This window comes from Urocitellus parryii, chromosome 8 (assembly GCF_045843805.1).
Source record: "Urocitellus parryii isolate mUroPar1 chromosome 8, mUroPar1.hap1, whole genome shotgun sequence".
NCBI lineage: Eukaryota > Metazoa > Chordata > Mammalia > Rodentia > Sciuridae > Urocitellus > Urocitellus parryii.
This window is the reverse complement of record NC_135538.1, coordinates 147,016,895-147,043,061: the sequence shown is the minus strand read 5'-3', so window position 1 is coordinate 147,043,061 and position 26,167 is coordinate 147,016,895. Positions and strand designations below refer to the sequence as shown.

Sequence of the window (26,167 nt, the reverse complement as noted above, 5' to 3'; positions counted from 1 at the left end):
AAAATCTAGAGTCTTATAATTGGCGCTATTACTTTTGTTTCAGATATAGCTGTTTCAAAGAACACTTCATTGCCACCTCTGTGGTCCCCAGAGGCTGAACGTTCTCATTCACTCTCTCAACATACTGCCACCAGCTCAAAAAAACCAGCATTTAACTTATCTGCCTTTGGAACACTTTCCTCTGTGAGTACTAACTGGATTGGATTTAATCACATTCATTTTGAGTATTTTTTGCTTAAAGTTTGTCATTGTGTTTCTGTGCAGTCACTTGGGAATTCTTCAAATCTTAAAACAAGTCAGCTTGGAGATTCTCCTTTTTATCCTGGAAAAACAACATATGGTGGGGCAGCTGCTGCAAGACAGTCTAAGCTACGAAATACACCTTATCAGGTTGGTTTCATTGGAGATGGATGATGGTTCTTCTTTTCTTTTTGCTTTTAATTAGCCATTCACTATTGACACTCGAAAATTAAAAAAAAAAAATAAACTTTTAGTTATTCTTTGGTAAAAATTACAGAACTATGGAGATGACTGCACCTCTACCATCACCCTTTTTAGGATATGTGAATATTATTTCAGGTCTAAGTGAACATTTTGTGTATTATAATTGTGTGTCTCTTAGGAAGTTTGATTAATTTATTTTGTAAGTGAGGAATAAATTACATAATAAAAATTTGCTCTTATTTGTGTATTTGAATTATATAATAAAACACATGCAGTTGTGTAACCATTTCTGCAGATTTTTGAACAAATATTCCCATCACCTCAGAACATTACCTTGTGTATCTCTGTAGTCAGTCTGTCCTTTCACTATCATCCTCTTGACCACCACTAATGTTTTTCTTTCCCTGTAGTTTGCCATTTTCCAGAATGTCATATAAATTTTAGTCAGGTGTAGCCTTTTGTATCTGACTTACTCCAGTTAGCATAATGCGTTTGAGATCAGTCTGTTTTTGCATGTCAATAGTTCCTTTTTATTGCTGAGTAGTATAATTATAGTTTTTCACCAGTAAAAGTTCACTGTATTATTTCTCGTTTTTTGCCTGTTTTGGATAAAGCTGCTATGAACATTTTGTATGAATGTTAATTTTCATCTCTTGGGTAAATACCTGGGAGTTGGATTACTGGCTCACAAGGTAAGTATATAATAAATTGCCAGATTGTTTCAGAGTGATTGGTACCAGTTTGCATTCTCACTAGTAGTGTAAGAGTTCTAGTTGCTCTGCATCCTTTCTAGGACTTGGTGCTAGCTTTTTGTTTTAGCCATGCAACTAGGCATGCAGTGGTAATTTCAACATGTGGTTTTAATTTGTACTTCCCTAGTGGCTATTGATTATTAGTACTGCAAGAAATCAGACATGTGCTCAAAAGTTACTCAGCAAGGCAAACTACCCAAAAAAATCTGGCAAGCAAGCACACTGGGTGGGAAGTCTGCCCAGGTTTTTATCCTTTTGCTCTGATAGAAGGAGTTTAGGATTACAATATATGTGATTGACTAATTTAAAATTCGGGAGGGCAAAGGGAAGGACTCTAGTTAGGATTGGATCACCTAGTACTCTGTAGGCATTATGATTGGAAGACAGAGGACAAAGAGAAATAGTTGGGGGAATCAAAATGGCTACATTTTAACCACATGGTTTAGTAACTTAAAAATAGTTCCGCCTAACTACTCACTAGGAAACTCAGATTTTAGATTATAGCAGACACATTTTTGTTACATATTAGTAAACTCAGACTATAGGTTTAACTTTGACAAAAAAGACAACATTAATCTTACATGATGTTGAACATCTTTTCATATGCTTATTTGCAATCAGTGTCTTTGGTGACGTGTCTTTAAATCTTTTGACCATTTTTAAATTGGGCTATCAAAGAATTTTGAGCGTTCATTTTTTTCAAATCCTTTATCAAATGTGTGTTGCAGATATTACATTCTGTGACATGTTTTCACAGGGTCTTTTGAAGAGAAATTTTTACTTTTGATTACATCTAAGTATATTATTCTGTTTTTCTTTTATGATTTCGCTATTATATCTAAGACATTTTTGTTTAACCCTGTGCCACAGATTTTCTTGTTTTTTGTTTGTCCCCAGAAGCTTCATAGTTTTAGGTTTTAATTTAGACCTGTGATTCATTTTGAGTTAATTTTTTTTATCTAGTGTTAGGTATGGGTCAACACTTGTTTTACGTATGGATGAACCATTGTTCTAGTACCATATGTTAAAAAGACTATCTTTTCTCCATTGAATTACTTTTGCACATTTGTTGAAAAGTAGTTTACTATACATTGGCTCTGTTTCTGGACTTTCTATTATTTTTCCATTGATCTGCATTTGTCCTTGCAGTATTACCTTGTCTTGATAGCTCTTTTATAGTAAGTCTTAAAATCAGGAAATGTGAGCTCTCTAACTGTTCTTTTCCTTTACAAGCTTGTTTTGGCTTTCTTGGGTTCTTTGCTTTTCCATAACATTTTAGATTCAGCTTGTTGGTTCCCACAGAGGCTGTTGGAATTTTGATTGGGATTGCATTGAGTCTAAAGATCAATTTGAGAAGAATGGACATCTTAACAAAATTGAGTCTTCCAGTCCATGAATACAGTATATCTCTTTATTAAGGTGTTTTTAAGATTTCTTTCATGAGTGTTTCGTAGTGTTCACAATGGAGACCTTGAACACATTTTATTAGAATTTTTTGTTTATTTTGATTAGTTACACATGACAGTAGAATGCATTTTGACACATTTATGTTTTCATTTTATTTGGCATAGCATGAGCAAAAGTCTGAATAGTGTTATTTATTCAGTAAGTTGAATTCATAGTTGAAGTCTTTCCAGCAAAGAAACATTCAGGCTCAAATAGCTTCCCTAATGAATTCTAACAAGTATTTAAAAAAGAAAGAACACCAATTATAAACTCTTCATGTATTAGAAAAGAACATTATCCAACTCTTGGAGGATACTGGGGATTTAACCCAGGGGCTTTTACCACTGAGCTGCATCCCCAGCCCTATTTTTTAAATTTCTTTTTGAGATAGGGTCTCACTAAGTTACTGATTATGGCCTTAAACTTCTGACCCTCCTGCCTCAGCCTCCTAAGTTGCTGGGATTATAGGTGTACCACCATGCCTGTCTCCCCAACAGTTTTTTTGGGGGTGGGGGTGCTGGGGATCGAACCCAGGGCCTTGTACATGCAAGGCAAGCACTCTACCAACTCAGCTATATCCACCCCCTACCAAACACATTTTTAATAGGCTAACAGTACTTTGATCCAAAATAAGACAAAGACATTATAAAAAAAAAAATGGACAGCATTTCTCATTAATTATGGATACATGCTTTTACAACAAAAATTTTTATAAATTGAATTCAACCTTTATAAAAAGAAAACTGTATCATGATCAGGTGGGATTTGTCCTGGGAAAGCAACATTTGAAAATTTTGTAACCTAGCACGTAAGCAGATTAAAGAATAAAAACCTTATGAACATTTGATATTATAAAACATTTCACAAAATCCATCATCCACTCATGATAAAAATTTTCAGCAAACCAAACGTAGGAAAAGATAAAAGATTCATCCTGATAAAGCATATTTACAGATGTACCATTCCTTAATGTGAAAGACTGATTACTGTTCTTCTGAAATGGGGGGAAGAGCAGGGAAGTCTCTTTATCAAAACTGCTACGCTTCAACCTACCCAGTGTAGAACAAGGTATACAGATGGAAAAGGGAGAGGTAAAATAATTCCTGTTCAGGAATGTAGGTATTTATTTATATCTATTACCAAAGGACTTCAAAAAATGCTATCAGAACTAATAGTTTGTCAGAGTCACAAGATACAAGGTCAAAATACAGAGCAATTTGTATTTATGTGTTGTATATATTAGTAGTCAATAATTAGAAATTAGTAACTTTTTGAGAAATACCAATTTAAGGGAAATTGCATCCTGTTCTTTGTCCTGCTATTTTCTTGAGGACTGTACAAATTCTGGTTTGTGTGGGTTATAGTATTTTTATTTTATATTATAGTTTTTGACCTTTTTAGAGATGGAAGAGAATGTAAACATTAAGATTTCTGGAGCAAATCTTATTGAAATGAGAATCCATGGCAAATAGGAATCAACAAATGCTTGAAATTAGGATATTTAAACATTTTAATTTTGTCATTAAGGGTAGTCATTTCTTATCCTGATTGGAAGATTCTTTCTTGTCTAATTAACAGTAGTAATTATGAGACTTTTTTTTTCTGCGCTACTGGAAATTGAACCCAGGGGTGCTTTACCACTGAGCTACATCCGCAGCCTTTTTTTTTTTTGGAGTGTGGGAGGTACAGGGATTGAACTCCAGGGCACTCATCCATTGAGCCACATCCCCAGCTCTATTTTGTATTTTATTTAGAGACAGGGTCTCCATGAATTGTTTTGCGCCTTGCTTTCTGCTAAGGCTGGCTTTGAACTTTTGATCCTTCTGCCTCAGCCTCCCAACCTGTTGGGATTATAGGCATGCTCCATCTGCACCTGGCCATCCTCAGCTCTTTTAATTTTTATTTTGAGACAAGGGATTGCTAAATTGTTTAGGCTGGCCTCGAATTTGTGGTCCTTCTACCTAAGTCTTTCAAGTTACTGGGAGAACAGATGCACAACACCACGCTAAGCTATGAGCCTTATTTCTGAGTGTTTTTATGGGGGACATTTTGTTATAAGAGAAACCATTAACTGAATGTCAGAGTTACATAGGAAGCTTTTTCTTAAGCTGGATCATATCATGTTAAAAATTAAAATTTATAGTTAATGTAGTTCAGCGTGTTAGACGATGATGCAAGCCTATGATTCATAGAATAGTCTTGAGTGTGTTCCTGTTTCCTTCTCCTTTATTGCCAGTATTGAGTTCTGTTCTTTTTAATGCTGAGTTCTCATATACCCTTAGAATCTTCCTCAATCAAGCATCCAAATATTTACAGTTGACATTAGATACTTTTGTTTTTGTCATGCTGGGGATAAAATCTAGGACCTTAAGCTTGTTAAGCAAGTGTTCTTCACTGAGCTACACCCTCAGCCTTGTAATTGACATTTGGAATGCAGTCTATTAGCCATTTCATTCCTAGAGTTATGGAGCTAGAAGACATTATCAACATTCCAGTTCAGTTCTGTTTTATTGATTAGTGAACTGAGGCCCTGAGAGCCAGTAGACTTCAGTGATATCCTGGTGAATAATTTAATGTTTTCTCGTGATTGCTGAAGCCTCTAGTCTCTCAACAGCAATCCATAGGGGGCACCAAATTTGTAATAATACTAATGTATTATTATTATTACTGATGCAGCTACTTTGAAAATAAATGAATATATTTGATATATAAGAAGAAATTTTTAAAGTAGTAATTATGGTTCAAATTTTTAGATGATGAAAAGTTTTAAAAACTAGGTTATATTTTGGTTGTGAGATTATCTTTTCCTTATGTTACTCATTGCCAAATTACTTGGTTTTGTGGTATCACATGTTTATTAGAATCTTGTAGTGCATTCTTGAGAGAAGGGTGTATTTTTATTGGAATATATACATTTTGCTTTTGTATTAAAGGGTAATTGCCTAGTCTTTAAGGTTTTTTCCTAATCCCAATTTTAAGAAAGTAAGTCACTTTATTAAGAAATAGCATGAGTATTTAAAAATGTTCCTTTTGTCATGTTGACTTTTGAGAAACAAGTTATTAGTATTAAAATGTTAGATTTTCATTGCAGTAGAATCTATAGTATTTTGTTTATCTGTCTTGGAATTTGCTTGAATTAAATGTTAATTAATATTCAGAATAACAGCTATCTTAATTCACTTCTCATTAATTTAATATTATTTGATGTAAATATCAAGAGTACGCAGGTCTAGGTATTGCTAGAACTTTTTTTTACCAATTATACCTTTTCAACATGTGTAATATAACTACAGATCCATTCTTCAGAGTGGTGTGTACTATTTTATCACTTCTAATTATAAGAATACTGTCTCCGGCAGGGAATTGGATTTTCAGTAAAGGCATGAAGAAGAAAAACAATTAAACTCTTATTTTATGACACCTCTCAGAGATAAGTTGTTAATATATCGTATTTTACATTAGACATTTTATTTTGTAGATATTTTCATAAAATATGTGACTTAGATTTTGTTGCTACAAATAATATAGAGTTTACTTCACAGGCACCAGTCAGAAGACAGATGAAAGCTAAGCAACTTAATGCACAATCTTACGGTGTGACTAGTTCAACAGCTCGGCGAATATTGCAGTCTTTAGAGAAGATGTCAAGTCCTCTAGCGGTAAATTTTTAAAATCACTCTTAAAATTTGAGTTTAGTGAAAAATCTTAATTTTATTATTTCATAAAAAATAAATTTTTTAAATAAATTGTTATTATAATATTAACAGGATGCGAAAAGAATTCCATCAGTTGTTTCTTCTCCTCTAAACTCTGTAAGTTGACCTTTAAAGCTGTTGTATTCTCAGAGACATATTTTTTACAGTTTTCTGTATATTCTAATACTGTTTTATTTTTTCAGCCTCTTGATAGGAGCGGGATAGATATCACAGATTTTCAGGCCAAAAGAGAAAAGGTATGGTAATTATTTAATGTGCCATCAATTTTGTAGCATTTAAAGTTTAACAGATACACAAATTAGATTTAGTTGATAGTTGTCATGGCACGTGTTTGAAAAATGACATTTTTTGTACTTGGACATTGTTCCTTCTTCTGCTCAGTGGTAGAGCACTTGCCTAGCACATGTGAGGTGCATTGGGTTTGAGCCTCACCACCACATTAAATTAATTAATTAATTAAAGGTATTGTTCATCTACAACTAAAAAAAAAAGATGCTGCATAGCAGATGCTTATTCAGTATTTTTTGGTGATCTGCCATTTCCATCTTTAGATTCTTTATGGTCTTTATGACTTGTTCTTTTGATAAATGAAAATGAGAATGAACAAAATTTGTTTAGTAATTAGAAGGTCAGAAAATTAAAATCTTCATTGAACATTGAACCTTTGGAGATTTTCCTAATTATCTAACATTATGACAAATCTAATGTGTATAAATAGAATTTCAGTTTGGTACACATTTCGTCAGCCAACCAACATACTATTTCAGGATACCAGAACTATAAAAAATGTAATATAGATGTCTTGATACACTTCCATTGTGTTTTATATGGTTCAAGTTAGCTCTTGAGGTTACTGTGTGAAAAGTAAAATGCTTAATAATTTGAGGCTTTGGGTTAGTTATGTTTATGACTGGCTAAATATCCTTCCAGAAATGCAGATTCTCAAATTCATACTGTTGAAAGCATTTATCACTAAATTTCCCAAAAGTGATTATTAAAATTATCCTAATTGTCTGAATTTACTCTGGGAACTATATGAGAGGTTGATGAATTATAATTATGAAATTGAGTATAAAGAAAGCTAAAATTGAATTTTTCATGGAAAAGTATTGCTTCTCAATTTTTGAATTACCTAGATGTTTGAACTTGGGCAAGAGGAAATCTATTATTAGCTGTCATCATGGTATTAATTTAAATTGTTAACTCTTAGACTCTCTTGTAAGATTGTTTAAAAACAAGTGGAGTTTTAAGGTTATCCCATAATAATATTGTCAGTAAAAGTCTTACTGTGTCATTATTAATGACTGCGTATTATTTAAATAAAAGGAAACAAAATGCTGGGGTACAGCAAGTTCATGTTTCACAGATACGCGCCAGAACAGTTTGCAAAATAAACTATCTTATTCAGTTGTGTGGTCACACTAATGAAAAGGATTTAGGGAAGAGCTAGCAACTGTACAGAAACTTTGCCCAGAACACCCAGGTTGTTCACAGCTGCTGCTGAGTGCAAGGGCTCTATTCATGATATTGCAGTCTCCATCCAGGGTTCAAATTCTGGGCTTTATGGTGACCTTACACCATCAAGATTTTTACTGTGTTTTAGAGAAGCAAAGGACTATTAATGAAAAACACTTGTGTACTTAGACAATAAAACCAGTTCATTTCAGAATCTGCAAGTTTTTACATTGTAAGGTTTTGACTTAGTTTGTTTTTTAATTAACATTGGAGGAACCAACTTAGGACTTTGTTCATATTTTTAGGAATTAGAAGTATTTTTATGACTAGCTAAAAAATATTCACATGCGTTATTTTTTTTGAGGTGCTAGGGTTCAAACCCAGGGCCTTGCACATGCTTAGATAAGACTTTAGTACAAAGTATGTCCCCAGGACTCATACAGCATCTTATTTGCAAGATGAAGAAAATGTAGACAATAATTTGGGGGAAAATGTGAGAAAAACCAATTTAGACATATTTAAAATTCATGCTTTAAAAACTGAGCAGTTTTAAATTAAATAAATTCCATTTTATGTGTGAGCAAATGTGCATGTATGTGAAAAAAATCACTTGAGTCTGGAATGAAATATAGTTAATCTTCCTATGAAATTGTTTTGAATTTGTGTGTATGTTATACATATAAATAGATAAAGTACCACTTAGGTTCAGTTTTAATAGTTTTTCCTAGTAGTATATATTTGCATCTGCTGAGTTTCTTTAGAAGTATTCATGGTCTCTAGGTAACTTTAGATTTTGTCATGTATTTTTAGATATGAGTCATTGATATGTATGAAGTTATTTGTCTTTATTTCTGTTTACCATTAAGGTGGATGCTCAATATCCCCCTGTTCAGAGACTTATGACCCCAAAGCCAGTTTCCATTGCAGCAAATCGAACTGTTTATTTTAAACCATCTCTGACCCCATCTGGTGAATTAAGAAAGGTTAATCAAAGAATTGATAAAAAGGACAGTGTGAGTATTTATTTATTTTCACCACTCTTTGAATATTGGTTATGATGAATAATAATGAGTAATGTTAAAAGGAGGTATTCTCTCATTATAATCTAGCATCTATATAATGAGTAAAATTGGTGTATTAATGATGATTATGTATATGCCTTTAAATAGTTTTCATCTTGATCAAATCCTAAATTAGCATTTACTGGTAAATATTAGTATTATACTTACTATCTAGATTAATTTTGCTAGATTTGATCCCCCCCTCCCCTGATCGTAAGTTCAAAGCCAGCCTCAGCAACTTAGTGAGACCATGTCTCAAAAAAAAAAAAAGTGTGAGGATGTGGCTCAGTGGTTGAGCACACCTGGGATCAATTCCCAATACAAAAAAATTTATAGGAAGAAAAATGGTATAGCTGGGTGCTGTGGCTCACACCTGTAATCCCAGTGGCTCTGTAGGCTGAGACAGGATGATCAAGAGTTCAGAGCCAGCCTCAGCAAAAGTGAGGTGCTAAGCAACTCAGTGAGAACCCTGTCTCTAAATAAAATACAAAATAGGGCTGGGGATGTGGTTTAGTGGCCGAGGGCCCATGAATTCAATCCCTGATACCACCCCCCCCCCAAAAAAAAAAGAAAAAAAGAAAAATGGGATCTAATGGCATCTATTTTTTTTTTCTAGACTGGATATGAAAAAAATATGACACCAAGACAAAGTAGAGAACAAGAAAGGTAATGTCATTTCATATCCACTAAATTTCTTTATATTTAATTTTTAAGGTCCATATTTGATTTCAGATACCTATTTGAATATTAAGAAATTTAAATGTAGAAACTTTATGCCAAAAAAACAAAACAAAAACCTGTCAGTTTTAAAAATTATATTGAGCTTTGCATTTATTTTTCTTCCTTGTTAGCAGTTCTGGATTTTAGGTATTTAGTTAACAGGTTATGGACCCGAATAATATATCAATTGTTTTGATTTTCTTTTTATTTGCTAGTGGCTTTTCATATCCAAATTTCAGTATTCCTGCAGCCAATGGTTTATCTTCTGGAGTAGGTGGTGGAGGTGGCAAGATGAGACGAGAGAGAACACGCTTTGTTGCTTCTAAACGTTCAGAGGAGGAGGTAGGGTTATATATTTAAATATTCCTGAGGTTTTTTTAAAAGCTTTGATGTGGTAGTTTTAAGGGGAGACCTGTAAGGGTGGGAGGACCCAGAGCAAGAATTATCTGCCATTGAAACATTTTCTTCAAAGTATGTGTGTAGCTGGGCATGGTGGTGTAAGCTTGTAATCCCAGCGGTTTGAGAGGCTGAGGCAGGAGGATCACAAGTTCAAAGCCAGCCTCAGCAAAAGCGAGGCAGTAAGCAACTCAGTGAGAACCTGCCTCTAAATAAAATACAAAACAGGGCTGGTATGTGACTCAGTGGCCAAGTGCGCCTGATGTCAATCCCCACTACACCCACTTGTCCCCCCAAAAAGTGTGTGTGTGCTAACTGTAGTATTTTTAGTGAATATTATAAAGCCACAATAAAAACAAATATTATAAAAAACATTATCGTCCTTCAAATACGGGAATTGATTGCCATCAAGATTACTTGATCTTGGAGTGTTACTATATAGTTTTGTGTGTTCTTAAACCATATATATGGTTAATGCTGTATATATTGTCCTTTTCTCCATTTTTTTCCTTTTGACATTGTGAAAATTAACTAGTTTGTTTCATTTCACTGCTATATATTTTTTCAGTGTAAAGCTTTACCGCAGTGATTTCATTCTACTATCAGGATGTATTTGGGTTGATTCCCAGTACATGTTAATAATATTCATGCACTTTTCCCCCTTTTTGTTTTTAAACATTTTTCTTGGTTGCCAATGGGACTTTATGTATTTATCTATTTATTTATTTATATGTGATGCTGAGGATCAAGCCCAGTGCCTCACACATGCCAGGCAAGCGCTCCACCACCGAGCCACAGCCCGAGCCCACTTTTTCCTCTTTATGTACAATATTTTCTCTAGTATATTTCTGTAGAAATGGAACTGTTAGATTATAGATGATGACATACAAGTTCATATGTATTAGATGCTGCCATATTGCTCTTCTAGGTAGTTTTGCAGTTTAACACTTTGCACATTACAGTGGGTAGATAGACTTTTTCTGTATCCTTACCAGATCTTGATTTTGTTGACTTTTGAATTTTTGCCAGCATGATGGTTGTGAAATGATATATCATTGGAGTTTTATTTTCCATCTTGTTTACTGGCAGGAAGGCATCTTTTTTGGCCATTTGAGTTTTTCTCTTATCAGTTTTTTTCTATGAGGTTATTGCTTCAATTAGGAACAATTCTTTATATATACTGACCTTGAATGTTTGCAAAAAATCAGTGACTAATAGAAGATTGGTTTGATTAATCTTTCTGCCTATAGTTGGCTATATATTTTTTTACTAGTTTAAATTGAATACAGGTCTCATTTCAGACTTTTTATAAATGATTTCAACCAAGTTACATCATTTAAAATTTTTTTTGTTGTTGTAAAGAAGAGGTTTATAAAGCTTGCTAGATCATTTAACCTTTGGTACATAATGCTTTCATTTGCCATTTATTTCAAAAATCTCATTTGTATCCTCTTTGACCACAAATGTTTTAGTGGGATATATTCTTAAATTTAACATGTAAGTGACTGTGAATTCACGTTTTGATTGAAGTTGTTGAATGTCTTAGGGTTAATTTTCGTAATGTCAGTTGGTATTTTGATTAGCAGTCTTGTTTGGGGAAGTTGGTTTCTTTTTCACTTTTTCTCTTTCCTTTTCCGAGTTAACATTTCAGTACTTTTGCATCTGGCTTATCAGAATCATGATTTCTTTGCCTGTTGGACTTCCTGTATGTACCTTTGCCATGATGTTTGGGTTTATGCTAAGGGCCTTGGTTCAGTTACTGGTCTGGACGCTCTCTTTCCCTCAGGTTCTGCGTGTCACTCTGCTGCTGGAGAGTTGTGAAGGAAGGGAATATATTAGTGTATTTCACTATCTCAAAAGAAAACTTCAGTCTTTAATGCCATTGATCATACAGTATGTACAATTTTAGCAAACCTATTTTATTTTGTTATTAAAGCTTTTATGCAGAACTATTAATTATGTTTAAGAAATAGGTTGTCTGGACAGAAAATGTAGCTTAGTGATAGAGCCTTGCCTAGCATGCTTGAGACTTGGGGTGTTTTTCTTAGTACACCCTGAGAAATAAGTTGTCTTACTTTGTACAAAAAAGAAATTTCGTGATTATCTGAATAATATAAGATAAACTTGTTTTTCTAGACATACTTTTATATTTTTCATTAATATTGTGATATTATTTATCCCTGTATGAGGAAAATATTGGGTTGGTTTTATGTTTGCCAGATGACATATTGTGTAGATATTCTTCATTTCCCTTCACTTTTAATTTTTAAAGATATTAAGCTGAAGCTCGATGATATCTGCAGCTTGATTTTAACTGTCTTAGAGGTAGTGTTTAGTGTTAACTTTGCGGTATTATGGTAGGGTTTTTATTGGTTTTATTTACTTTTGTTCTTATTGTCTGGTATAACAATTGTGAAGAGTTACATGGAAACCCCTATCTCATATCTTTGTCACCACCTCCCTGCTCCTGGGCCCCCCCTCCATTCTGGCCAACTGCCAACTGTCAATTTTGCATCCCAGGATGCCTCACCCAACCCTTGTCCATCCCTGGCTCTTTTCCACATTGGAGTTGTTATCTCCACATTTCTGAGGAAAGAGGTACTAATGGGAAGACTGCCCCACGTTTCTGCTCACTGCTTTTTATCTGGATAAAATAGGTTTAGCTACACATTTTTATAATTATTTTGAATGCATTGCTTTTTAAAATTATTGTTCACGTGTTAGTGATCTTCAGACCAGTAGGGTCTGGTTTTAGTTATAGTTAGAATTTTTGGCGAATTACTCAAGATTTTTTTTTTTTGGTAGGTATTTTAATGACCTTTAGGGAAAGGCCAAGTGGGAGAAAATTAAAATGGAACATAAACAGATAATGCTGATCTCAGATACAATTACTACTTAGCAGGAATTTGTATTTTTTGATTCACTAAACATTCAGGTTAATACAAATCTATATCTAAAGTAACTTAAGTTTGCAATATTGAGATAGAGTGTGTGTTTAACTTTTATCTTAGATTCTAAAATTTGTAAGAATTATAGTCACTACACTTAACTTGCATTTTGCCTTTATGTCTCTGTTTTTGGTACTAGGGCTTGAACCCAGGAGTTCTTTATCACTTGAGCTACATCTCCAGCCCTTATTAATTTTTAATTTTGAGACAGGGTGTGGCTAAGTTGTTGAGGCTGGCCTCGAACTTGTGACCCTCCTGCCTTAGCCTCCCAAGTCCCTGGAATTACAGGTGTTTTCTATCATGCCCACTGTGTCTCCTTAGTTGCTTATTTCTAAAATGGGAATAAGAATCAACATATTGCTGGGTACTGTGGTCAGAGCCTGTAGTCCTAAAGTGGCTCAGCCTGCTAAGCCAGAAGAATCGCAAGTTCAAGGCCAGCCTTGTCAATTTAGCAAAGACTTGGTCTCAAAACAAACAAAACAAAACACACACACACACACAAGGGTAGGGATGTGGCTCAGTGGTTAAGTGCCCCTGGATTCAATCCCCGGTACACCTTGTTGACATCTAGAGAACTCTACACCCTCAAATTATGGTATATTCTTCAAACAGAACATATACTGTACTATATTAAACAAATTTCAATGCAAGTTTAATTAGAAATTCATAATCCCCCATCCAGATATTTGGAAATTAAACACTGCTAAATAATGCATGCGTTAAATTAAAAAATCAAATGAGAAATTGGGGGATGGGGGACAAAAACAAAACCCAATATATTGAACTTACATCTGTAGTACATCTGTCACTTGATAGTAAGCCAAGTATTTCCCTGCTCCAATTTCTTCTTGTATCACATCTACCTTATATAAAATAACTCAAGTACATATATAACTCAAGTACATGTAAAGATGTTTAAAAGGTATTAAGCCATGAAACATTTGATGGTTGGCCTGTTCAGATTGATTAGTGCGTTCAGCTTGTGTCTGTAACCATCCAGTTAGCAGAATTCTTGATATTTTTTTCCTCCTATTAAGACCCACTTATCTCCAAGTCCTTATTGGGGGCATTAGAAATCAAATTACAGAATAATATAAACAACCAGTGTGGCTGTTTGTGGCTTAATGAATTGGCACAAAATAGTAGGTCATACAGTATGTTAACGTCTAAAGGCAAGAAAATAAGCTTGAGGTTGGAGAGTAGAAAGTCCCCTTCAAAACTAGCCTGGTGTATCTTTTGTTTGCTCCTCACTTCCCCAAATTGACTATCAGGTTCCAAACATAAAATATCAAAGTAATTATTCCGCAAATACACATGTAGCACTTAGATTTTAATGTATTGTATTTGTCCTATCAAATAGCCATCTGTCGGGCTGGGGTTGTAGCTCAGTGGTAGAACGCTTGCCTAGCATATTGATGCACTGGCTTTGAACCTCAGCACCACATATAAATAAAATAAAAGGTACATTGACTACTAGAAAAAAAAAGATGGGCATCTATCCTCCCCCCTTTTGGGGGGGTGTTTTTCAAATAAGTTGAAGATATCAGTATACATCAAGGTTATATAATGTACTAGAATTAAATATTTGTTGTTTTTTTAACTTAGCAAAAATATGCTTATAGTGAAATGTAAAATTCTTAGGTATAATGTTTAATGAATTCAACAAATGCTTAAACTAAACCTCTATTGAGGTAGTGAACATAGCCACTATCCCAAAAAATTTACTTAACATTCCTTCTCCAGTCCATTTTTGTCACCTTCTACCCTAAAGCACTTAGATTTTAATGGTTTATATTTGTGCTATGCTCAAATATAAAATTACTGTGCTCATTTTTTCCAAATTTTGGTTTTGCTTTTCCGGGAATTCCATATAAATACAATTATTCAGTAAATATTCTAAAGCTGCTGTGAACATTCTTGTACAAATCTTTTTGAAATCATATTTATTTCTCTAACAGTAAATACCTAAAAGTGGTAGGTTGTATTCTGAGTGTTTTAACTTTTTGAGAAACTGCCAAATTGTTCCCCAGAGTGGTTGTGGCATGTTATACTCCTACCCAGGAACTTCTCAGCATTTTAGTTACTCCTGATATTTACCAGCAGTTGTCATCGTTTTAAATTTTAGTCATCCTAGCTTGTGTATGTGGTATTGTGTTGAAGTTTAAATGATCATTTCTCTGATGACTAATAACATTGCATTTTTTTAATGTGCTTGTTGGCTTTGTATGTGGGTTGTTTGCTCAGATCTTTGTCTTTTTCAAAATTCAGTTGTCTTATCATTAGTTGTAAGAGGTCCCAAGTACTTTTGTCATATAAATTTCTTTTTTCCCAGTCTAAGCTTTTCATTTTCTCAACAGTGTCTTTTGATCAGCACTTGCCAAATTTTATAAAGTCTGATATTTTTCCCCTGTTGTTTTTGCAGTTCTTTATATGCCAAGAAACCATTGTCTTTCTCCAGGCTTCAAAGATATTGTTTTCTTCTAGAAGATCTGTGTTTGTGCTTCCTGGTTTTGGGGTTTTGTTTTTGTCCTATTCCCCCCCCATCCCCAATTTCTTATTTTTTTAAAAAAATTTAACTCATGCATTATTTAGCAGTGTGCTTAATTTCCAAATATTTGGGTTGTGGATTTCTAATTAAACTTGAATGGAGATTTGTTTAATATAGTGCAACATATGTTCTGTTTGAAGAATATACTGTAATTTGAGGGTGTAGTGTTCTTTAGATGTCAACAGGTGATTGATATTTCTTAGATCTTCTTCCTTTCTTTATTTTTTAAACTTTTTTATCTTTATTTTTTTATTTTTATGTGGTTCTGAGAATCAAACCCAGTGCCTCACGCATTCTAGGCGAGCGTGCTACCACTTGAGCCACATCCCCAGCCCTCTATTTATTTATTTTTCGAGAAGGAAGTATTGTTAGTCTGTTAAATTATGGAGAGGTGAAGATTTAAAATTGACAACTTTTTATATATTCAGATTGTTTTTTTCCCCTTAATTGTTTCAATTATTGTGTGATATATTTTGAGGCTCTCATTAAGAGCACACACCTTAGTGTGTAATGAGTTGATCTTTTATTATCATATGTCCAAAAAGATCTTTAAGAATATTCTTTGTCTTGAAATTTTCTCTGTCTGGCATTAATAATAAGTGCTGAATTCTTACTAGAATACATTTTATGCATAGTAATTACAGTTTATATCCTTTTCTATCCATATGCTTTCAGTCTTTTTAATATTTAAAGTAAGTTTTTAAATATATGACATATACTTGAGTTTAGATGTTCAATTGGGATGTTTAATTCATTTATAGTTAATGTAATTATTGATGTGGATAGATTTAGGTCTACCATTTTCCCATTTTTTGTTGTTGTTGTTGTTTGTTTCTTTTGAAAGCTGCCTCTATTGGTGTGAATCAATTATTTATTAAAATTTCATTGTAATTTATCTTTTAGCTTTACCTTTTTTGTTAGTATCTTTTTTTCAGATTATGTTACTTTTGTACCACTTGTATAAAATCTAAGTATCTTGCAACTATATAGTTCATACTTGCTACTATTTATTCTTGGCATTTTATGCTATATGTATCATTTCATTTTACATTTAGGCACACTGTAAACCCACAGTATATCCTCTTTTCTTTTTTTTTTTAAGGGCATTTTACATTTTATTTTTATATTTGTATTGTTAATGGACCTTTATTTTTTATTCATATGTGGTGCTGAGAATTGAACCTAGTGCCTCACACATGGTAGGCAAGTGCTCTGCCACTGAGCCACAACCCCAGCCTTCTATTTGTTTTTTGTATAATTATATATATTTTAAAGAAGCTAAAAAAGAAACGTGCTTTAATTTTGCCTACATATTCTTCATTTCCTTCCCAATCTGAGTTTCCATTTTGTATCATTTCACTTCAGCCTGAAGAAATTATAAAGCAAGTTTTATGGCAACAAATTTGTAAATTCTTAGTTTTATTTTATCTGGAGGGGGAAAAAAGGTAAAAATGCAAGTGTCAATTTTTGCTTTGATTTTTGGATCAACTTAATTGAGTTGTGATTTATGTACTATGAACTTTTCAGATTGTTTTAGCTGGCAGTGAACTTACTGGAACTAAAACTCTTTCTCCTCTGGTGGACAGCAGTTTAAACTCTAGTTCCAATGAGGTTCCCTGGTGTCTGCTTTATACCTGTGGAGTTTTCAGGTTTAGCAGATTTGAGTGGTTTTGCATTCAGACTTGAGAATTCCTTTCTGTGGCTTTTCATTTTTTCATCTCCCCTCATTTGTAACTGTTGTGGTCTTGCCACACTGTCTTCTGATTAGTCAGCTAACAGGTTTTCAGTATTCTGTCAAGTTTTCAATTGCTCAGAGTCACTAACTCAAAGAGAACAGGATGCTCACTCAGTGCCCTTTCCTACCTACTTTTTTTTCTTTCTTTTCAGCGTTTCCAAATGTTTGGTGTTGACTTTTTTTTTTTAAACACATTTTCTCCTATATTATTATGTTTCCAAGGCATTGGTCACATAAAGTACTCCACTACCAACTAGTACAAGTGACTCTGTGTGTGTTCTTAATCTGGGTCATTGGAAACTTGGGATGATCTTTGCTCTATTGGTTAGAAACCAAAGCAATTTACTAGACTTCATGGGTTATGGTAGTTACTGTTTGTTTTAATGCAAAGATAATATAGAACTTTGTTTTGCATTATTACCACTGTTATGTATAGAGTAAGAATCTTTTTTCCTCTCATTTTTGCCAATTAGAAAAATTGGTGCTGAGGGTAGTTAGGCTCTCAGAGTTATATGGCAGTTGGTGACATAAACCTGGGATTCAGATCTTGTTTTTTAACTTCAGAGCTTACATTGCTAATATTATATGGTGCTATCTTCTTTGTATTCTAAATTTATCTTATCTCAATTTATTTTAACTTCATCAGTTCTACCTGAAAAATAAGAGTAGGAGTAAAAGAATGATGGGGAAGATGCAAACTTGTCATTATAATACATGCTGTGTTTTAGGAAATGGAAGTACCAGTATTACCGAAAATACCCCTACCAATCACCGGTTCTTCACTGCCTACCTTCAATTTTAGTTCTCCAGCAATCACAACTTCCTCTCTGTCACCCATCGGTCCTTCTCAGTCGTTAACAAACAAGGTACAGAGCCATTGTATAAATGAGGTGATGTACTACTGAAAATGCTTATTTTAAAGCAGTGATTAATTTCTTTATGGAAATAATTACCTCAACGTAGGTAAAGAAAAATAAAATGGTGTCTTAATATTAAAAATTTAAATATATTTTATACATTATAATTGGAATTCTTTAACTCTTATGCAGTGCATTAGAGAAAAAAGATTAATTTGTTTCCCAACAATATTTCCAGTGAGACTTGGGGGTGGGGGTAGGAGTAGATGTTATGTCTTTACTTTCTCAGTTAGGTTTAATATCTTTTAGTTTGCTTCTGTGCCCCGTCCCTTGTTCCTTACTTTCACTTTTTCTCAACATGTAGTTTATTTTTCTCATGTAGGCAACTATCCAGCTCTAAGATTGTATATATTCCTTTTCTAAGAGGCAGCCAGATTTTATAGAAGAAACTCAGTGTTTTTTAGAAGTTCTGATTTTTAAATCTAAAAGCAAAAAAAAAAAAAAAAACTGAATTTTTTGGAAATAATTTTCTGAAGGTGTGTTTTATTGACAGTTTCTTTTCCTAAATAGCATTGTTTGTGTCATTTTTTAATAATTTGGAAAACCAGGTACAAATGACATCTCCGAGCAGCCCTGGAAGTCCCATGTTTAGATTTTCATCTCCAATTGTAAAATCTACTGAGGCAGATGTACTACCTCCATCCTCTGTAAGTAGTAATAAATATTTCATATTTAATATATATATTAACTTAATAATCATAACTTAATAAAGCATATATTTTGTATTTTATAAATATAAACTATTTCAAAGCCCTACTGTACTTTATCAGATCTGTGATGTTATTGGTAATAAGAAACGTAATTATTTTGTTTCCAACTTAAATATTCATAGTACAGAAAAGGTAATTGCATATACCATTTGATAGTTAATTCTCCTTCTCTGTGACCTCTAAGAAAAGGGACATTCCTTTGCTCCATTTAATATAGTTATCATACCCAAGAAATTTTATCATGATTTTATAATACAGTTCATATTTAGACTTCCCATTGTCCCTAGACTGTCAATTAGTTGATGTTTTATGTCTATTGGCCCTAGATCCAGATAAAGACTAGGACCTAATTACTGAATTATGCTGCATGTACTTAATAGATCTGTTGAATGACCTTTTAAAAAAAAATACATATGTATTTTTAGTTGTTGAATGACCTTTATTTTATTCATTTTATTTATATGCAGTGCTTAGAATTGAACCCAGAGCCTCACACATGTAGGGAAATGCTGAGCCACAACCCAAGCCCTGATGAGTGACCTTTTAATCTAGAAAAGTTCTGGGCTTTTTTGGTCATGCAACATATATTTGTTCATGATTAAATAACATTTTGAAAGAGAATAATGCATAAATTTAATGTACATTTTGTTCCAGGTTTGGCATTTTGTAAATTTTGCCTTCTGTTTTTGTCTCCTTTTTTTGGTCCCAACTAGTGTTACAGATCAAGTATAATTTCCTTGCTGCTTGCCGGAAACCCATCAGTTTTCCCCCAACTCATACTTTTTATTTAAAAAATTGCATTCAGAAACTGGACATTAGGAATGCAGCATTATTTTCTGGAATGTTTTGAAAGGGGGAATATAAGGCCTAAGAAATTCTTTTTTTTTTTTTTTTTTTTTTTTTTGAGACAAGGTCTTGCTGTATTACCCAGTCAGCAGTCTGGTCTCATTCCTAGGTTCACATGAACCTCCTGCTTCAGCTTCCTTAGTGCTGTTACTATAGGTATACACCACAGTGCCTGGCTTATGAATCCCAGATTTAGATATTGTGGAAATTATATAGGTGAAATTTAGTGTGTGTGTGTGACACTTAAGAAGACTTTTTTGTTTTTACAGATTGGATTTACATTTAGTGTGCCTGTTGCAAAAACAGAATTTTCCTCCACTAGTACTTCAGAACGAAGTATAAGTAGTTCTGGTAAGTAAAATTTTTTTACATATTTTTGCAAAAACAAAATTGTATTCATTAGCATAGTATTTCAAATCCTTTCACCTTTGGTAATTCTTCTAAGTGCTTTCACTTGAATGAAGTTAGCTCTGAAAAGAAGTTTTTGCTTTCTAATAATACTTTCTATTAATGGTTTTTCAGCAGGACAGTCACCATAACAAATTTATTCTCTGTTTAGTCAAAATACTGAGCAAGTTAGTTATAAATTAAGTTTAGTTTTACTGTAAATTTGTCTACAGTATAATTGTGGTGGATCTCATCTCCAGGTTTATGAGCATTTCATAAGCATTTTCATTTGTAAAGGTTATGCTGGCCTGTGCAGGTGATGATACATAATCTCTGAACTGAAAAAAAAAATTGACGTATTTGAGGAAAAGGAATTAGATAATTAAAATAGGATCTTGTTATAATAGTAGTTGTTTTCTTTTCACATGGACTGTGCTGCTTAGGATAAGAATTCTGAACAAGGGCATTTTCCCCAAGAAATAAAGCCAAGGGAAAGGGTACAGTTACAAAAGAAAAAACATTACATTCTTTGTAAATATCAAAAAATTTATTGTGAGGTTGGAGAGAGAGCTTTGCTTGCTAAGTTTGTGATTCTAAATTTTTTTATTACCTTTTTTTTAATCAAACAGCTGTATGTAATAAAAAGTAGCAGACATTTCAGTTGTACTTCTTACAATAAAATTTACGGATTAAACCTTGAATTATGTAGTAAACCTCTCATGACTTGTTATGAAGAAAGGTATTAAAGTCCTTTCTAGATTTTACTAATGCTTTAGTAGTGGTAACTGAATGTGTAACAATTTATTAAAATAGCTTTATTTTGTGAGAAATTATAATGTGAGAAATTGCCCAGGTTTTTTTTTTTTTTTTAATGAGTGATTACGAGTACATTTATGTGTGGCATCTACAAAATTGTATATTCTCACTTTAGCACCTTTGGTTCTCACCATTTTTTTTCCCTCTTTTTTTGATACTGGGGATTGAACCCAGGGGTGCTCTACCACTGAGCTACATCCCCAGCCCTTGTGTTTTTTTATTTTGAGACAGGGTCTCACTAAATTGCTGAGGCTGGCCTCGAACTTGCGATCTTCCTGCCTCGGCCTCCCGAGGCTGGGATTATAGGCGTGCGCCACCGCGCCCTGCTGGTTCTCATCACTTCTATCATTTAGCAAAGCTGATTGAAAATGTGGAAGTCATGATTAATTATTTTGTGACAGGAGCTAGTTTTCCCATTTTCTTCTTTTTGTCTCTTTGAGTGCGCTTCAGGTAATCCTAAAACTTTACCTTAAATTTACTAAAAACAATTTAATTTTGATTATAAAAAGTAAAAACAATGAATATGAATTCATTTTACCACTAGCAGCCACCATTAATTTTTAGATAGAAACATTCTAAATTTTCTAGACTTTCTAACCTGCTTTTGCCCACAACTATGCTTTTTAGCATATGCATTTTATTATGTCACTGTTATAGGCAGTTTATGTAACCAGACCCTTATTGATACTGTATCATACAGATTTTTAATATAACTGAAGGATATTTTTAGTCATAGCATGAATTTCTGTTGAGAATTTGTTTTAGGTTTTTTTTTAAATCTCTATTTTAAATTGCTGAGCAATCAAATACATTATTTTAAGCAGTGAACAAGTCTTGCCCCAGTGGCTGTATCCCCAGTGTTTCAGTTTAATTTTCTTCTAATGAATTTACTTGCTAACAGTTGTAGTTTATACTTCTGTGCCTTTTTGTGACATGTGGGGTGGTGAGGGGAAAGTATTTTTATCTCCTTATAATGGTAAATTATGTTTGCTCATTATTTTTGAATTATAGTGACTATCAAAGTTTTAGAAATTGATTTAAAAGGGCTTAGATTTTTAAAATGCATTTAGTTCAAGAATCCCGTGCTTTCCTTGGCATAATATTTTTTATAATTTTAAAAAAATTACAGCTCAAGATATCACTGTGGTGAACAGCACAAGCTATAAGAAGCGAGATGAAGATTGTGAGGGCCTTTTTAGACCTGTAAAAATCCTGAAAGAAGGAAGTGTTCTAGATGTTCTGAAAAGCCCTGGTAAGATGATAGTAGCCCTTGAGATAGTAAAAAGAAAATCTTAATTTTAAACTCCCTTGATTTCATTTTAATGTGATTTGTGTTATAATGTGGGTTCCTTTAAAAAAAGTAACTACCAATAATTTGATAAGCTGTTGAATTTTGAATGTAGATTTAGTGAAATCTAATTCTTTCATGGGAAATATCTTAGAAAACTACTTTAGAATTCAAGATCTCTGTATATAATAAAGAAATCTCTTTAAGAGGCAAGTATAGAAAGACAATATGAGTTTTCTATTAATTGAGATGGGCCAATATTGAATAAGAGTAAACTTGACGATAACACCTATTAGTCTTTGAAATAACTGAACTGCCTTCTCACATTATTCCCCGGATTGGTACATATAGAATGAGGCCAAATTTGCTGAATTTTAACACAGATATGTAGGAAATTGTATTCACTTGAAATAAGATTTGAAAACTAAGTCACTTATATGATGATGTTTATTTTATTTTTAATCAACACAGTGTTTGTATCGTGGGGTACAGTAGTATAATGAACAAATCAGGGTAAAGCAGGTATAGAATGGGATGAGTCCAAGTCTTTAAATAGAGGATGTAATAAGTTTGGCTTCTACAACAAGTTTCAGGGTTAGGTTGTTTGATTCTGCTTTCTTATTTCATAGGTTGTGTATACTACCTATAGGGTTCCGGTAATTGAATTAGTTTTAATTCCAGAATGCTTGCTTATAATAAAATTATTAGTCAGTGGTAATAAATGACTATTATGATCTAAAAAGTAGAATTATTAGCCAACTAGTAGATAAGCAGCAACTGTATAGTTTTTTGGACTGGGATATGTCTGAAAAATAGAGTGCATATGTGAAGCCCTGGATTCAGTCCCTAGAAAGGGTGGTGTATTCTTTTGCCCATACATGTATTTAGGGTTGCACTTTGTTTCTCAACCTGGTCCCCTTTTAACTTTTTTAATAGGAACATTTTTCAAGTATTTTATTTTGTACTAGAGATTGAACCCAGGGATACTTTACCATTGAACGTCATCCCCAACCCTTTTTATTTTTTATTGTGAGACGTGATCTCATTAAATTGCCCAGGCTTCCCTTGAAATTGTGATCCTCCTGCCTCAGCCTCCTGAGTCACTAGGATTATAGATATGTTCCACCAGGTCCAGCTTAAATAGGAAAAATTTTATAAGAGTCTTCTTATAAAGTTTATTTGAGTGACAATGAAAAGGAAAATAAATTTAATACTGTCAGTTTTCCTAATTTAGTGTTTCAAATAAACCATTACAAAACAACATTGCTGGGCTGGGGATGTGGCTCAAGTGGTAGCGCGCTTGCCTGGCATGTGTGAGGCACTGGGTTCCTCAGCACCACATAAAAATATTGTGTCCACCTAAAACTAACTAACTAACTAAATATTTTTTAAAAAACCCAACATTGTTGACTGCTGGGAGTGACTGAAATATATGGTATCATTTTGCCGTTATGCTAAAGTAGCTGTAGGCTTGATTATTTCTTGATACCAGTAGAAAACCTGTAAGGACCTTCTATATTGTCTTCCCTTCTAATGCTTTCTTTGGTGATAGTGTTGCTGTGTATAAACTAAAAGTTTGTTGTCCCCAGGAAAGGATTAGAAAGTCATTCTCATGAATAAAGTATAGCTTGAGTGAATCAATTCAATGACGGCTTTGAAAATACCCTAATTGTCTAAATATACCTTCCATTTTTACAAAAAGATACACCTGGCACTGGGTTATGGCTCAGCGGTAGAGTACTCGCCTAGCACATTCGAGGCCCTGGGTTTGATCGTCAGAACCACATAAAAATAAGTAAATAAAATAAAGGTATTGTGTCCAACTGCAACTAAAAATAATATTTTTTAAAAAGATACTTGACAATTATGAAAGGATTCTGAGATTATATTAGAAATATATTTGAGTTGTGTTTGAGTTACTGTTTACGAACCACATGTGAACATGTATTTGAGTAACATCAGCTGCTGTTCAATGAGGATTAAAAAACTGGGTTTTAATCATTTTTATATTTCTAGGACTTACTAGTTGGGTTATAGTATCATTTGTTATTAAAACATAGTTTAAAACTTTTTTTTTAATTTTTAATTTTTTTTAGTTGTAGATGGACAACACAACACCTTTAACTATTTATTTACTTATTTATTTATTTTTATGTGGTACTGAGGATTGAACCCTGTGCCTAACAAGTGCAAGGCACACACTCTACCACTGAGCCACAACCGCTAACCCTTTTGTGAGTTTAATATAGTTACAAATATTCCTTAGCACCTTGTTGTACTTTGAGGAATACTTATCAAATAATCATGCCTGCTCAGCTCTGCTTAGCTGGTTTTATTGATGGTTGAGGTTACCACAACAGTGGATTATGACTGGATAGCATTAAAACATTGTAGGTATTGAAATTGTTTGGCAGGGCCCAGAGAACACCCAAATGAAGGGACAGACATGAGGGGACATTAGGACTGTGCTGTAGTTTAATATTTTGGGAAGGCAGACTGCAGTAAAATGTGGATGACAATAGTGTACATCATTATAGTAGAAATTCCTTGAGGGAGAAGGTGATGTGTGCTTATTTAAAAAAAAAAAAAATCTTTTGTAGAATTTTAACTTGTCTAGATGTTGCTTATTTATGCTCTTAATAAATATGTATGAAAAACAATCCTTAAAAGCAGTCCATTTGGTATTGTAGTAACTCTGCAAGAAGGTAGATGTTTTTTTTCCTCTGTAATAATGTTGCAGTTAACGTTTTGATTGGAAAACTTCTCTTTTTAAAAACTCTCTGCTCTTTTTCTCCATTGTAGGTTTCACATCGCCAAAGGTAGATCCTCTTGCTGCTCAGTCTACCGCAACAAGCCCAGTAGTTTATACAAGACCAGCAATAAGTACATTTTCTTTGAGTGGAATTGGGTTTGGGGAGAATTTAAAGGGTGGATCATCATGGCAGTGTGATACATGTCTACTCCAGAACAAAGTTACAGACAACAAGTGCATAGCCTGTCAAGCAGCAAAATTGCCATCAAGGGAAACTGCCAAACAACCTGGAAGTGGGACACCAACCAAAAGTGGCAAAGCAACTCTTTCTGCGTCGGCTACAGGCTTTGGAGACAAATTTAAACCAGGAACTTGGGATTGTGACACCTGTTTAGTGCAAAATAAACCGGAAGCAATGAAATGTGTAGCCTGTGAAACACCGAAACCTGGCACTGGTGTGAAGCGAGTGCTCACATTGACAGTGGTTTCAGAAAGTGCTGGGACCATGGCTGCGTCATCTTCCAGCTGTACTGTGGCATCTGGTTCTTTAGGATTTGGAGATAAATTCAAAAAGCCTGTGGGGTCTTGGGAGTGTCCAGTTTGCTGTGTTTCTAACAATGCAGAAGACAACAAATGTGTGTCCTGTACTTCTGAGAAACCAGGTATGTTTATGGCTATATGGAATAATTTTACTCATTACTTTAGTAGGGTGTTGTAATTTATTCTGTAAAAACAGCTAAGAACAATCTCAGTATTTTAAATGGTTCAAGATGAGCATCTCCTCACATGTTGATTTTTTTTTTTTTTAAACCATCTTGAGGTTAAAATGACTTGATAGTAGGGGCTAGATCTTCATGTTTGCTTGGATAGGTTGTGTGTCCAGCATATACTCTGACCTCCATTTTCTATGTGCTTTTATTAAAAGCTTCTTGCTCTTCCTGATAATTTTCTTTCTTTTTTAAAAAATATTTATTTAGTTGTAGATGAACATACAGTATCTTTATTTTTATATGATGCTGAGGATCGAACCCAGTGTCTCATACATTGGAGGCAAGCGCTTTACCACTGACCCACAGTCCCAGCCCCCTTCCTGATAATTTTCAATGTTTCGTAATGTAGATGTTGAAAGCTTTCAGAGTGGGGCATTCTCACTCAATTCTTCACAGAATAAAATGTTATTTTTCTCTTTTTCTCTAAGTAGAAATAAAGATAATTTTGTCATTTATAGGG

General features: G+C 33.6%; 1 protein-coding gene across 3 annotated transcripts in view; it reads left to right on the top strand.

Moving 5' to 3' along the window:
• Nup153 (nucleoporin 153) overlaps window positions 1-26,167 on the top strand; it is a 61,423-nt gene that overhangs the window by 20,820 nt on the left and 14,436 nt on the right. For 2 of the 3 annotated variants that reach the window (XM_026402204.2, XM_026402202.2), the window contains exons 4-16: window positions 44-183; window positions 265-390; window positions 6,185-6,301; window positions 6,410-6,454; window positions 6,541-6,594; window positions 8,680-8,826; window positions 9,491-9,540; window positions 9,810-9,936; window positions 17,950-18,087; window positions 18,687-18,785; window positions 19,964-20,045; window positions 22,027-22,149; window positions 24,988-25,599. In XM_026402204.2, the coding sequence (XP_026257989.2) occupies window positions 44-183; window positions 265-390; window positions 6,185-6,301; window positions 6,410-6,454; window positions 6,541-6,594; window positions 8,680-8,826; window positions 9,491-9,540; window positions 9,810-9,936; window positions 17,950-18,087; window positions 18,687-18,785; window positions 19,964-20,045; window positions 22,027-22,149; window positions 24,988-25,599 (1,860 nt within the window). The remainder of the gene's footprint in view (window positions 1-43; window positions 184-264; window positions 391-6,184; window positions 6,302-6,409; window positions 6,455-6,540; window positions 6,595-8,679; window positions 8,827-9,490; window positions 9,541-9,809; window positions 9,937-17,949; window positions 18,088-18,686; window positions 18,786-19,963; window positions 20,046-22,026; window positions 22,150-24,987; window positions 25,600-26,167) is intronic. The other variant, XM_026402203.2, reaches the window with a different exon arrangement.